The following is a 15,007-nucleotide window of genomic DNA, read 5'->3' on the forward strand; positions in this document are numbered from 1 at the left end:
ATTTTAAAAGAGTTTTAAACTCAGTGTTGAAGGTAATGAGTTAATTAAATACCTCATTACTTCAACTTAAATGGAGCAAGTTCACAGTGCTCATATTGATTAGTTTTTAACTCAAATGGTTTGTAGCAATCGGTTTCCTCAAACGGTTTGAGTTATCTTAACTTATTGGGTTTTGAAGCTTTCCTGACTCGCATATAGTTAATTAGCTTTACTCAGTGTTTAAAATACATACTTCTTACAAAGTCCCGGACATTACACAATGTGTGGGAAAAACAAAGAAGAAGCAATCGTAGTGAGAGCATGCAAACCCAATAGATGACAAGATGAAAATTATTGCCTGACAAGATGTAACAGCTAATGCTAATGCCAGTACGAGGCTGTTTTGTTTTATTGGAAGTCAGTGGCAGAGAGGCATCACTATACAGAATAAACAGCTTTTGCAAGGAAATTTGTTACTGTAACTCTCTGGAAAGTGTACAATAGACAGGCAGTTGTTAGTACTACTTACTACATCCTAATTCCCCTAACTTGGTTTTTTCAAGGCAATCGGTTTGGATGCTTTTTTTTAGTAAGGTTTACTAATTAGATTTTACAGTGTATATGTAGACCAACACGGAATCTGCTTGTGCAGAAAGCTGCAAATTTCCATAGATTTTTATGCCATCGTTCAATCTCTTTATTACTTATGTGAATATTTATTTAGTGAGTTTTATATTAATTACAGTAATATTATTGAAGAATATGCAAATGTTTGGAATCATTATGTACAATACAATTTGTAAAGTAACTTTTCTGTTTTTGGATGTACAGTATTAGAGGGCTGTATTTCATTGGAGAGCTGTGAATTTATATATATATATATATATATATATATATATATATATATATATATATATATATATATATATATATATATATATATATATATATATATATATAAACTATCGGTCAAAAGTTTGGGGCCGTTTTTTTGTTTTTTCATGTTTTTTTTTTAAAGAAAATTATTCTGTTCATCAAGGCAGCATTTGTCATTTGTTAAATTATTAAATTAGTATTTAAATTTTAAATAACTGCTTTCTTATTGTAAGTAATTTCAAACAAAATGATTACTCCAGTCATTTTTGCTTTTATTACTATTAACATTAATCATAATAATATTATTATTAATAATAATTAATATTAGAGTGATTTCTGAAGGATCATGTGACTTTGAAGACTGGACTAATGAAGCTGAAAATTCATCTTTAAAATCACTGGAATAAATTATTAAATTAATCTATAAAATTACTTTTGAACAATAGCATTTCACAATTTTACCATTTGTACTGTATTTTTGATTAAATAAATGCAGCCTTGGTGAGCAGGATATACTTATTTTAAAACATTTAAAAATCCTACTGACCCCAAACTTTTGGCCGGTAGTCTATACGTTATTTTATATTTTTATTTGTTAGGTTTTCAGCTCCTATGCTCTCAAAATCATTCCAAAAATTGCATAAATTCTCAGATCTTTTTTTTTTTTGCAAAACTTCTGCACAGAAATAGTCTAGTGTAGTTCTGTTCCCGACATGCTATTAAAATACTATAAAATGCATCAATCTTATAGAGGCTGCAAAACATTACTGTGGATATACAGTAAATGCAGCTACTTGTCAGTGAGCACATTTCCTGGTAGCAAATTCAAAGCAAATGATGCCTTTTAATCATAATTGTTTTTCGGGGGAGGGGGATTTACACTACAAGACACCTACAGTTTGTGAGAATGGAATGTAGACCGGAACATGTTATCTTGAAGATGGTTGTGATCTTGCTCGTTGCACCCAGCAAGCTGTTTCATCTCCAACCTAACTCACAAACTGGTGTTATTTTAGACCTATGATGACCTTATATTAACACAGGAAGAACACTTAAAATATCATACCCACTGACTTACACTTTAAACTGAATTCATATACATGTGTTTTACTCAGTCATATCGAAATATGAAGAAAGTTTTCAGTGGATCAAGATTTCATTTTTCATCAGACTTCCAATACTGAGTTCAGCTCAGGTCTGAGTTCCTCAGCAGACTACCAACAATGCCACTGTTGTGATGTTTATCAGAGTATGACCACAGTAGGATAATGCCATATATTTGTTCAGCTTTTGAATCAATGTGGAATGAAGTAGACTTGACAATGAGACTGATTCATTTTTTGCAAGCAAACTAATCATAGCACCTAGACTATTTTGATAATGTAAATGTAAAATGACTTACGCTTCAGCTTATGTGCTCCAATGTATCTTCTAATCCATCTTTTCTGTTGTCTTTCTGTCTTCCTCTCACTTTCTTTCTTCTTTTTATAGTGTTCGTTGAGATGTCACAACAGAAATGCATTCCTGTGTGAGTACAGCACACTGCAGGGTTATCAAGTTAGAATCAAGCCCCGCCCCCTTTTCTCTGGTCACATGCAGATAAACAGTTCCTGCTTGTTGCATTATACACCACAAACCCGTAGATTTTCATCTATGCACTCACATCATGCTTTCTGCTTTGCATCGATCTGTTACCCAGATCTGCCAGGGTGTTTGGCATTATGTTTCACGCTAATGTTCAGAACACCAGGACAAAGGTCTTACAGACAGAGTTGCTGGAAAATCAACACCCGTGAGGGGACTTTTTTAAATGGAAACCTGTAAACTCTGTAAAGTTTATGGCTTTTTATGTAGTTAACACTGCTGTGTGGATTGATCATTCTAAGCTATAATCGGTGTGCTGCAGCACTTTTCACTCTACAGTTTTCAATTTATTTATTTTTCTCATGATTTCTTTTCAATTTAATTGAGAAACTTGGTGAAACTGTTGTGCTTCCATTATGATGCAAATGTTGCCATTCTTGTGAAATCCTCTACCTAACCACTTCTCTAAAACAAACAGTCTGTTATTGTAGCACATGTAAAATATATTTTACAGTATGTAAAATGGACACCACGGTGGCTCAGTGGTTAGCACTGTCGCCTCTCAACAAGGAGGTCGCTGGTTTTGAGTCCTGACAGGGTCGGTTGGCATTTCTGTGTGAAGTTTGCATGTTTTCACTGAGTTGGCGTGGGTTTTCTCCGGGTGCTTTAGTTTCCCCACACAGTCCAAAGACATGTGGGTATAGGTGAATTGAATAAACAAAATTGGCCATTGTGTAATTTGTGGATGTGTGTAAACGTAACATTCTGTAGTGCATCTAGTTATTGCCAAGCAGGTGCACAACATCATAAGATGTTAATATTAGGTCGTGACGTCAGGTGACCAAAATTCAACCTCTAGCCAGTGTCTAAGGACAATGTTATTTTGATGTCCAATAATGACGTCAAATGATGTTGATATTTGGTTGATTTTCGGTTGTTAGAAAGCAACCAAAATCCAACGTCGACCCAACATCTTAAACCAACATCATATTGACATCAAATACTGACATTTATTTATCAGGTATGGCAATCAAAATCCAACGTCTAATAAACGTCAATAGTGGTAACGCCCACACAACGTCAAGCTGTAACATCATTAGACCTTGATATTTGGTTGGTTTTAGGTTGGATGTTGGACATTGACATTGGCCTGACGTTGAGTTCTGACGTCAACCCGATTTTCATTTCCAAACAAAATGCAACGTCCCCATGATGTTGGGGTACAATGTCAATCTGACGTTATGTTGACGTCTTGTGCCTGCTGGATGTTTAAGGCCATTTCGGTCATCATACAGTAAACATCGATCATCTTGTCATCAGTGACATGCATCTAAACAATTTCTTGGTCAATGCGTGTAAAGATTTTAGACATCTTCTTGCACACTTTGAATACTTCCAAACAGTTTGCTGCAATTATAAATCGCCCATGTCTTGCTGTTGTTCATTATGATGCCATTTACCTTCTATGTGTGATTTGATTGGACTTGCAGGACTGATTTGTCTAATAATTGTTCTATCATAGAAAAGAAAAAATAAAGTAGTGACTGCAGGTTGAAGGAAAGTAGTGGAGTAAAAGTACAGATACAGCACTAAAAATGTACTCAAGGGTAAGTAAAAGTACACATTTTTAAAACTTAAAAATTACAATTTCTGAGAAAAAACAATGTAATTAGTTACTTTACATCAATGTTTGCAAGCCATTCATATTTAGTTGAATGTTGTTGTCATTGACACGCTGTAAAACCCAACAGTCATCTTTATCAAATGAAATGTGTGTAGTTAATTCAAAATTGACTGAAAGTTATTTCTACTCACTTGAAAAGAGTTTTGAACTCAGTGTTGAAGGTAATGAGTTAATTTATTACCTCATTACTTCACCTTAAATGGAGCAAGTTCACAGTACTCGTATAGATTAGTTTTACACTCAAATGGTTTGTAGTAATCGGTTTCCTCAAACAGTTTAAGTTCCTTAACTTATTGGGTTTTACAGTACTCAGTTGGTTAAAGTTCTTTTTTATTTATTGGGTTTTACTGTGCTCAAATTGCTTCATTTACTCAGATGGATTAAGTTCACAGTACTCTTTAGGATTAGTTTTTAAACTTAAATGGTTTGCTGCAATTGGTTTCCTCAAATGGTTTGAGTACCCTTAATTTTTGGGGTTTTACAGTCCAGTTCAGCAGCATTCAAAAATCACATTTAAGGTCTTCATTGTGCAGTTTCTCTCTAACAAAATGTACACTGTAGGTCAGATATTTGGGAATATTATGATTTGTCAGTGTTTTTGAAAGTCTCTTCTGCTTATCAAAAATGTAATTGATGTGAACTGTAATAAATGTAATTTATTTCTGTAATTCAAAACATTATCACTCCAGTCTTCTTGTACTATTTCGGTCTTCAATCGTTACTACTGGTTCTCATTTTATCAGTTCAAAACAATATATTTCTGCTAATTTTAGTGGATACTTTTAACTTTTCAAAAAAAAATTTGATCTGAAGTAAAATATTTTAAACGTAATCATATTTACTGTCACATGTAATCAATTTAACGTGTCTGTGAAAATTCTTTGAATTGTACTCTTACTCTTAATATATGACAGTTTCCTTATGAAATATATGAACATTGATAACAATCAGAACAAAATTATTCAGTAGCGAATCAGCATATCAGATTGATTATGTAACACTGAAAACGAGTAATAACTGCTGACAATTCTCAATTCTGCACTGTAATACAGAAATAAATCAGTTTAAAATACAGTCAAAATTAGAAGTTATTTTAACTGAAACAATATTTCACAATTTTTTTATTTTACTTTTGTCTTGATGAACACAAGAGACGTCTTTCAAAATAAATGTTTCCAAATAAAATGTTTTGGCCTGTAGTTTACATCACGCCAGTAAGCGGTACACAAGTGTCATGAACGGTTATGAGAGAGCTGTGTGGAAGTGGATGATTCTCCCATAAGGATCGCCTCTACCACACATTTTGACTTTTATTATTACGCTGTACTGTCTCCTAGTGGTTGAATGACACTGTGCTGTCCACAACAATCCCTTTTCTCTAATAAAAACGTTTTCGAAAAGAAAGAGCAATAATACATGTATGATCACAGATTTTCGCCATAACGAGACATATGAATAGACTCACCAACAACATCACTAAAGTGATAACATATTCTCGCAGTCAATGCCATGGCTGTTTGTTAAAAACTAAGTGTATTTGTTTCTGACATGCGCGAATCCTCCGCCCATAAGTACCCTGGAGCACACTCTCGCCGCGGCCTCGCGGAGAGCAGAGCGCATGCGCACACCGCATCAGAATGTTGAGCAAAACGGACTAGAACAGAGACGGGAAGACGCGCAAGCAAATTCAAACATATTTTTCTCCTTGTCGAGGTGAACGTCTGTCGACCTAGAATATAACTTATAAAAACATGACGGAGCCCCAGTCAGCACTGTTACTCAGGAGACAGCTAGCAGGTAATATTTGAAGGCTATTAGCGAAGGCAGGCTAACAAACCGGTGAACGTTTTAGCCTGCCAGTGCAGCCGAGACGGAGCATTTTAGCCGTTAGCCGCTAGATTAGCAGCCAACAAGCGCTGTTTATTATACAGCATTCGTTAGCATGTTAGCAGCTAAAATAGCCGGCTAAAGGCAAGCACCGTCGTCTTTTGTTATTTTAAAATGCTAGTTTTGTAAGACTCTTGCTAAAATATCAACATGAGAGCTGTTCTAACATAATTAAAACGACAATACACCTCGTTCATTTAGTGTTATTCGGTTTATTGGTGTCAACATAAGTAAGTGTCAGCCACTTTTGTTCGTATCACACCGGCGGGGCTGCTCTCGATCGGCTACCCCCGTGTTTTGACATCTGTGTCCGGACGCAGTTTCCGCAAGAGAATCAGTCATCTTATTAATGGAGGAAAAGTCTGTCATTGTACCAATTTCTGCTCACCGTCTTATCGTTATCCGTCAAACCAATAGTATTATCGCATGGCTCAAATGTGAGATTTATAAGCCGTATAATGTGTGCCATTACCCCGCATCGGGTTGATCAAATCCCTTTGTTTTTCTAGGCTGGCTAGCAGGCTAAAGCTAACAAATTGATGGCTGCTGTTTGATCACCAGCTCACTGGTACAGCAAGAACTGGAGTCCCACAGTCTCTGTCACCGTAGACGTGTGCGGGAAATTGGCTCTTATTAGAGTCGTTATGAGCGTTTCCTATTGTGTTATACCCAGCACACACACACACTGGGCAATATGATCCGCGAGTGTCAGCTTTACTGAGCTCAAGCCAGAGGAGGATTTCTCCACTGGGCCCCATTTGCGCAGTGCAGCCAGTGAAGTGAGTTCGTAATAGGGGTCAAACTAGGCAGATTGCCCGAGTTTGGGGGTCTGATGAGATCAATTAAAAAGCAAAACAACAACAACGTTAGATCTGCTTCATGACAGCTGTCTCTTTGCGTCACAGACAGCTCAAGCAACCCCATCCCCCCCAAATTACTCATCTTACACACACATAAAAGCAACTCGCCTGTTTCTTTCCAAGGGTCGCAGGGTGAGCGGCACCCCGGGCCTGTCATGGCGTCAGGTTCTGCAGAGGCCCTGTGCTTGATTGACTGATTCAGGGGGTCAGGGGCTGTTTTGGTTGTCTTTTTTTCAGAGGAACCAGCATGGTGAACTCATCAGCCTTGATCTAAACTCAGTGAACCCTTCGTGAGAACAAAAGCCACACAACATCCATTAAAGTTGGCCCGTAAAAGATACGGGCGAGGAAAATGCGGGCACAACTTGTGTTTTGTTAACAGCATGTGTAAAAGTTTATTTTTTTAAATAAATCACTTAGAAATTATCTTTATTTACTCACCCTAAGCCATTTAACACAATTAATCGATTAATTAGCCATTTTTCGATTAATCGAAATTGAATCGCAATCACGATTTGAAACGTTACGATTAGCTAATTACAAGAGGCTGAGATATGAAAATATATTTGTATTTAATTATTTTATTTCCCCTGTCCAGAGCAAATGCGTGACTGCCATCTTTGAATGATAGTCTTACTAGCCAATTCAGTGAGCACAATTGAGTGATGAGTGTCTTGCTAAAAAGTCAACTGACAGTATTGCCAGTGTCACTCAATCAACTTCAGAGTTGTTTCATCCGTGTTAGTTTGATGAGTTCTGTATTTTTATAAATATTGTTTTTGTTTGTATAATAAGCTACACTATCTCCCTGATTTGAGTTTAACTTGTTTACAGAAAGGTAAGGTCATTCTATTTGTTTACTGTTTGCTCTAGAGAAGAATTTGTGTCTCATTTCTGAATATTTAAAAATAAATTAGAATAAATGTTTAAGTAAGTTAATATCTTTTCAGTTCCTTTTTTCACTAACACTCACTGCATTTTAGCAGCAAGAAGCTACGTATTATTGAGCTGAAGCTTGACTACAAAATTAAATCAAAAATCAAATCGAAATCGCAGTATCTGTCAAAAAATTTTCAATTACATGTTTTTTCCCAAATCGCACGGCCCTTGTATCTACTTTTCATGATCAATAGATTTTCTTCCCTAAATACGGAGAGAAGAGTGTTATTAGATGGCATAATTTCTTTGAAGCTAAATGCTCTAGCATTCCCTGTTCACTAGCATTAGATGAAGAGTTGTTTCCTTTCCTCCAAAACCTTGGCTGAAGAAAGTCAGTCATATACTGGTTGAATGAGCTGCGTGGAAGTAAATAAGTAATATTTTTATATTTATTTGCGTTCAGATAATGTTCTGTTTATTAAAAGCACTACTGTTATGTCACTTCATGCTCATGCTTTTTAAATTTGTGGGTTTTCTTTGCCTGTGAAGGTTTTTATAATTAATTGATGGGAAAATATATCTCTGAAAGTGATTCCAATGATATTGTGTTTCTGTGGTGTTATTGTTAAATCTGCTGTGTGGACGTCTCTCTTCTAATTGAATTTAAGGTGTTGGTAAACCTTTCTAGTGATGGCTGTCATCCATTCTTGATTTGAACAGCCCTTTATGGTATTTGTGTGGGTGTTGCTTAGGGTTGGGCGATAGGGCAAAAATGCAATCTTGATGATGATTTTCCATATTGAATAATAACTATATATATATCCAACAATGACTGAAGCCAGTAAAATGAGAGGGTCCATTAAATGGCATAGCATATTTTCTGTGGCTTAAAATTCAGTACATCTCTAATATCAATACACTTTTACATTCTTATTGTTGTACATTTCTGCTGTGTAATTGGTTCTTAGATCAATATAGAGTAAAAAAAAATCCAGAGCTTATCATTGTTATTGACAAATTTGATCGCGATTCGATATAATAGTTTATCGGCCTAGCACTAGTGTTGCTCGAATAACAAATCAGCACTCTAACATTGAAAGTAGGTTTGTTGAAATACAATTTTGAGTCATTTAATAACTGTCAGATAGCGGTAAAAAGCTGGCTTTGACAGAAGAGAGACTCTTCATATAAATGCCAGACTGTCTTAGTGATTCAGGTGCAAAAATGACACATCCATGTGACTGGATAACCCAACTGTCATCTTGTTTATGACTACAAGGTGGTCATGCAGTCAACATCCAGTTATTCTGTTGTGCTCTGTCTTGCAAACACACAGAAGTTCAGACAGAGTATCTGAACAAACAGCCAGGCAGGCGTTCTGTAACTAAAGAGTCACTCAGCTGATTTGATAGCCGACAGGCAAATTGGCCGTTTCTTGTCTGAAATGCTGCCCAGATGTAGGTCTAACTATCAGAACCCATGTGAAGGCATGAAATGCCACAATTTGCACTTTGAGTAGTTCCATGCAATTGTCAACCAAAGTTTTCAGCAAAATAGCCAAAAATATGGTCACATCCATAAACAAATCATGTTTATTTTCCTTATTTAAAATATGTTAACAGATTGATATTTTCTGAACCCATGACCCTGTGGTTGGTTGTTTTGTCAAATATAAACCGATGTTTCAATATAGTATGAACTCATACTTTCTCTATGAATTTATGTTCTACGTTTTTACTGCAAATGTCACATACATAAGACTTTTCTGTATAAAGTGACTAATCTGTATCTTGTTGTCTCTTCCTGACAGAACTGAATAAAAATCCTGTGGAAGGTTTCTCAGCCGGTTTGATAGATGATAATGACCTCTACAGATGGGAAGTACTAATAATTGGTCCTCCTGATACACTGTAGTAAGTCTTTTTGTTGTTTTATGAAATGCCATGTTGTGTGACTCCTTACCAGAATGAAATTGTTATCAATCAGCTAAAGAATTAGTTGATGCGAAATAAAAATTGACATCATTTACTCATGTAGAGCTAGCAGTACAGGTATTCTCACAGTCTAAGATGGGTAATGTCAAGTTTATTTCTTGACATTATAAAATATAGAATGTGTCAGCTGCATTACATGGTCGAACAGGAAAAGCCATAATAATTTTTCTGTTTGTTTGACATATTCAGTGGATCAGGCAGGTAGCAGTGTAGTGGTAGGATTGATTCTCGATGTGGTGGGAAATTAACTGAATAAGTTTATGTACTTGTTGTGATTCCATACTGGGTCAATTTAAGCTGTTGCCAAATATTTCAATAACTTTCATTCCACCACAGTATTATAAGCCTTTTATATTTTTCTGTTTACAGTGAGGGTGGTGTCTTTAAAGCCCATCTTACGTTTCCCAAAGACTATCCTCTCAGGCCTCCTAAAATGAAGTTCATTACAGAAATATGGCATCCAAATGGTAAGTTTGCCTCATGGGTCATTTAATATATGAATTATTTATACTTTACATAAATATTTTGTCAGCTATACATTTCATATTGTTTAATACACACTTTTTTTGTAAGTGTTTTTTTTTTTAACTTTGTTGGAAGCAGGGGCGTAGCACCCAGGGGGGACGTGGGGGATACGTCCCCCGTACTTTTAGAGACAGACCATTTAGAAACAGGTGATTAAGAATGTAAACCTTTGGATTTCATACAGCTGTCCCCCCCACTTTTAAAATGTCCACTACACCCCTGGTTGGAAGGATCGGTTGCAGATTTCCAAAAAAAATAAATATGAATTATTGTTATAAACAATATTATTGTTATATTGGCTGATATGGAAACTCTTGAACTTACACTGACAGACTTCATTATAAATTCACCTGCATGCAGGATTTGAAGTGTTGATTCCATTTGCAGCATTGTGGGTATTTTTGATCCACTTGGGAAATATCTAATAATCTGCCAAACCTAAATACTGACATGCTGTGTATTAGCCTAATAATGACATGAGATTTCTTGTGGCATTGTGTATAACTTGAATAACATTTTAAATTCTACATGTTCCTGAAACATTTACATGTTGTTATTTGCCAGCTGTTATGGTCATTTAATAATTCTTCAGCCACAAGAATTATCTTTATATAATATTACCATGTTAATTAAAGGATCAGAAAAAAAATGGTTAATGTGGCTTCATACCCAAGCAACACTACGCATTAACTGATACAAAATCCCATGTCCTGTCTCTGCATTGTGTTCTGCACAGTTGACAAGAATGGTGATGTTTGTATTTCGATATTGCACGAACCCGGGGAGGATAAATATGGCTATGAGAAACCAGAAGAGCGCTGGCTCCCCATCCATACCGTAGAGACCATCATGATTAGCGTCATCTCTATGCTAGCAGACCCCAATGGAGACTCCCCTGCCAATGTTGATGCAGCAGTAAGTATAACATCAAGTTGTTCAACCAGAGATGATTACATGTTGGCAGAAGATCTTTACTTCATGTGTTAATTCATTTTTATCTGTTCAACATTTCAGAAAGAGTGGCGGGAAGACAGACATGGTGAATTCAAAAGAAAAGTTGCCCGCTGTGTAAGAAAGAGCCAAGAGACTGCCTTCGAGTGACATTCATCTAGCAGCTTGTAGCTTCACTATTTTCAGGGTAAGCAAATGGACTTTTGGCATCTTGTTTGACTGCCAACATCTTGTTACCTTTTTTTTTTTTTTCCCAACATGACTGACTGATTGATTTGAAATTCTTCAAGTATAGAGCTAGATGATGTAGAAGACTTTTACTGGTGGTTTTAAATGAATATTTTAGAGAAACAAACTGAACATTCGTCGTCTAAGAAAAAGTTTATTCATACTCAAAGTTTTTTAATATGTGACTATTTCTTGTTTTATAAATAAAAAGGGAAAGACACTTTAACAGTTGTTAATGGCATATGTTTAAGCACTATATAAATAGTCAAAGTATTACAGTTTTTGCTGATTTGTACTGTATTAAAATCACACAATTCCTATACTGCCCCACCTTCCTATACAGCTCTAATCCTCTCCAAGCAGGACTTTTTGTCAGACTGTGCAGAGATCTGTTGTGGTAATGTTAACCTGTTAGAACAGGTTCATGAAGCTTGTGTAAAGTAGAGGTTCAGATCTAAAGATTATTAGGTAACAGCAGTGGCTCTGTTGTCTGCTTGGCCTTTTATTGGTAATCTTTCAGGGGCCGATCACAACAAATGTGCTTTTCAGTTCTGTAAACGCAAGGTGCACCACGCTGCCTTTTTGCTGACTTGAGGAAAGAGCAGTGTGCTGCTCTTTTTATGTTGCTAGATAACCACTCTATCAACGGTCTTCAGGCTGGAGCGCAAGTTTGCTTTTTTTTCCCAACTGCAGGCACACGAGTGCTCTGTCAAAAATTGCAAGGTGGTTGAATGCAGGGTGCATAAACAACACGCAATATGGTTACTGCCAATAGAAAACCTTTTTCTTTTAAAAAGATGTTTAGTGTTATAGTCAGCTTTTAAGACTGTTGCACTTGTTTACTGATGGTCAGTTTATTTGTTTGCTCATCAAAGCTCATGAACCAGTAGTGTTGTTCAATTCTATCAAGTGTGTTAAAATACGTTTCTGTTTTAATTTGTTTTAAAGTTGTTTGATGGCAAAGCTGAATTTTAGTAGCCATTTGTCCAGTTTTTAGTGTCACGTGATTTTTCAGAAACCCATTCTAACATACTGATTTACCATAGGAGGACTCCTAGGATGCTCATATTACCCTATATTGATATGACAGCTGTTTGCATCAATTTTCAGTGAACAATGGCTCTGTGTTGCTGCTCCATCAGAAAGCACGTGGAAATACTTTTATTTAAGACCATGTTTTTACTCCGAACTCATAACTTCAGTCAAGTGTTTGAAATCATTCTGAGAGATGATTCTGTAATCTTTACACTGAATCAAAACAGCAACTGTTTGATTATTAGTTTGTTTCTTGTATCCAATAGGTGACTAACAATAAAAACAAATGATACGCATAGGCTACACATAAATTGGGGCATGAAGCTAGTCTTCTAATGGAAAGCTTCCACTGCAATCATAGAAACTGGTTCTCATGTGTTTTACATTGTCATATTTTGATTGGTTTGTGCGATTGGCTACATTTTGTGAATCATGATCAGCTGATCAATTGGAGTGTTCTAATTGTTCAAAAGCGTTTAAAAAAACAGCATTTATTTGAAATACTTTTCGTAATGTTTTACTGTGACTTTTGTTCAATATAATGAATAGAAATATTAATTCTTTTAAATAACTTTTGATGGCTTTAGGCTTTTGAACCAGCGTGTGCATTTAAGTTGCGTTTCTAGAGAATAAAATCTAAGCTGAAATGTATCTTAGTCACTTGTTTTGAGAAATCAATTGAAATGAATGTGGTGATTGTTCTGACATTTGAAACCTCTCTAATATCACTGTCTGTACCTTTCACAGGTCTCCAGTTGAGAAACAACATGGCACTGTTTTCTTGCACTCTACCACCCTATTGCTGGACTGGTTTTCATTGAATGTTGGCAGTAACAGACTGGCATTAATAGGCTGCAATAGAACATAAGGCCATCACCGATGCTGACAGAACACACCAAGCAAGTGCCAACAAAAAAGAGAAAAATACAACTTCAAAACGATTACGCTTTTTTTTTTTTTTCTATTTTTTTTTTCCTTTTTGTGTTTTTTTTTTTTTTTTTTTCTCAAGTTTATGAACTGATACAACTTTTCAGGAAGAGATTGTAAAGATGTGTACATAGCACAGACATAAGAACCGGATAATATATAATAACTTGTTCCTATCCATCCAGCAAGACTTAGTACCAAATAAAAATAGCAGTTCTGTAGTTAGAGTGTGACATCATGTAAAGTTTCTCGAAGAGTCTAGTTCATCTCTCCCTCCTACCGCCTCACAGGTGCGACTGCCTGTCGGTTTGAACAAAAGTCTGCTTTGGCTATTCTCACTCAAACTCCATGCGGTTTAAGGTGGCGAAGGCAGGGGTAAGCTATGGTTAGGATTCAAAGCATGCACGTGACGTTGGACTGCTTTCTCAGTCGGGACACTTCAGGTAAAAATAGCTGTAAAGCACGGTCATTTTCTTAAGAATTAGGGGTCATGAAGGTCTTTCTCTGATTTGGTTTTTAAATGGGGTGGGGGGTGCTCTTACTTTGGATGACTGCTTTCTGAGTGTCGGATTCTCACCTTTGCTCTCTTTTTTTGTCCATTTGAGGCGGGGAGGAAATGGCAAGGAAACCCATCAGATGTGATTTTCTTCTTTTTCCTGCATGTTTTAAGTTTTTCTTTCTTGTTTTGTTTTCAAAAGTGCCTCCAATTTAAATCGCTTGGCTCATTACATGCCCTGCATCAAATGGGAGCTAAAGGGAGGAACGTGATTTAAGAACTGCTCAACATCCTCTCAAGCTTGTGTGAATGTGTGAGGTTTATTTTTCTTCATAACCTTCTTACCAGCATTCTGGATTCTTTTGGTGTAGCAATAACTCTGCTTTGCCCAACTTTGTGCGGACATCTCAAAAATTGGATATTCATGTAAGATTTCTAGTAAAGATTCTCCCCTGTATCAGAGCAGTTTTTTGTTTTCATGCTTGACATCTTTTGTGTGGTTTCTTTGATAGGTTTCTTAGCCATGCTTTAAATGTAGATTTCTTGCAGACGTTTTCTGGGATTTCAGATGTGTGTGTGTGTGTGTGTGTGTGTGTGTGTGTGTGTGTGTGTGTGTGTGTGTGTGTGTTTAAGGGAGATTGAGTAAAAGTGTTATGAAGAGGTGTGTGTGCGAGTGTGTATGTGTGTGCATGCCTGTATCCCACTCTCTTCCCACAATCTTTAATTCTCTGGTTAATTTTATTCTGGCTCTGACAGACTACTGCATTTCTTTTGCCTAATGTACAAAGACAAAATACCGATGTATATTTTTCATGTTATGGAAATTGTCACCTCTAGTGAGTTCTTCTAAAATATAATTTTTTTCCAATACTTTGAGTGTGGTGTCTGTGTTCAGTTCAGTGTTACCACTAACACATTTATATGCATTCATTTATATCAGCGTAACCATAAATGTCTGCTGTTTATTAGAAATAATCTCATGAAAATGTACATTTTGGACAAACCTTTGGTGATTGTGTATCTATGATTCATAAATATTTGAAACCCTGCTGTTATAGTAGTTTTATAGCAGTATTTTTGTAGTTTTAGTAACTTGTGTAAT

At 36.1% G+C, this 15,007-nt stretch overlaps 1 protein-coding gene across 1 annotated transcript; it reads left to right on the forward strand.

Annotated features, from left to right (window-relative positions):
• Positions 1–5,732: 5,732 nt before the first annotated feature.
• On the forward strand, positions 5,733–14,775 carry LOC130229243 (ubiquitin-conjugating enzyme E2 G1). Its single transcript, XM_056457941.1, has 6 exons — positions 5,733–5,920; positions 9,560–9,662; positions 10,113–10,210; positions 11,005–11,183; positions 11,283–11,406; positions 13,230–14,775. The coding sequence occupies exons 1-5, from the start codon at positions 5,875–5,877 to the stop codon at positions 11,367–11,369; spliced, it is 513 nt and encodes a 170-aa protein (XP_056313916.1). The 5' UTR covers positions 5,733–5,874; the 3' UTR covers positions 11,370–11,406; positions 13,230–14,775.
• Positions 14,776–15,007: the final 232 nt, after the last annotated feature.

The sequence above is a fragment of the Danio aesculapii genome, chromosome 5 (assembly GCF_903798145.1).
Source record: "Danio aesculapii chromosome 5, fDanAes4.1, whole genome shotgun sequence".
In the NCBI taxonomy this organism is placed as follows: Eukaryota; Metazoa; Chordata; class Actinopteri; order Cypriniformes; family Danionidae; genus Danio; species Danio aesculapii.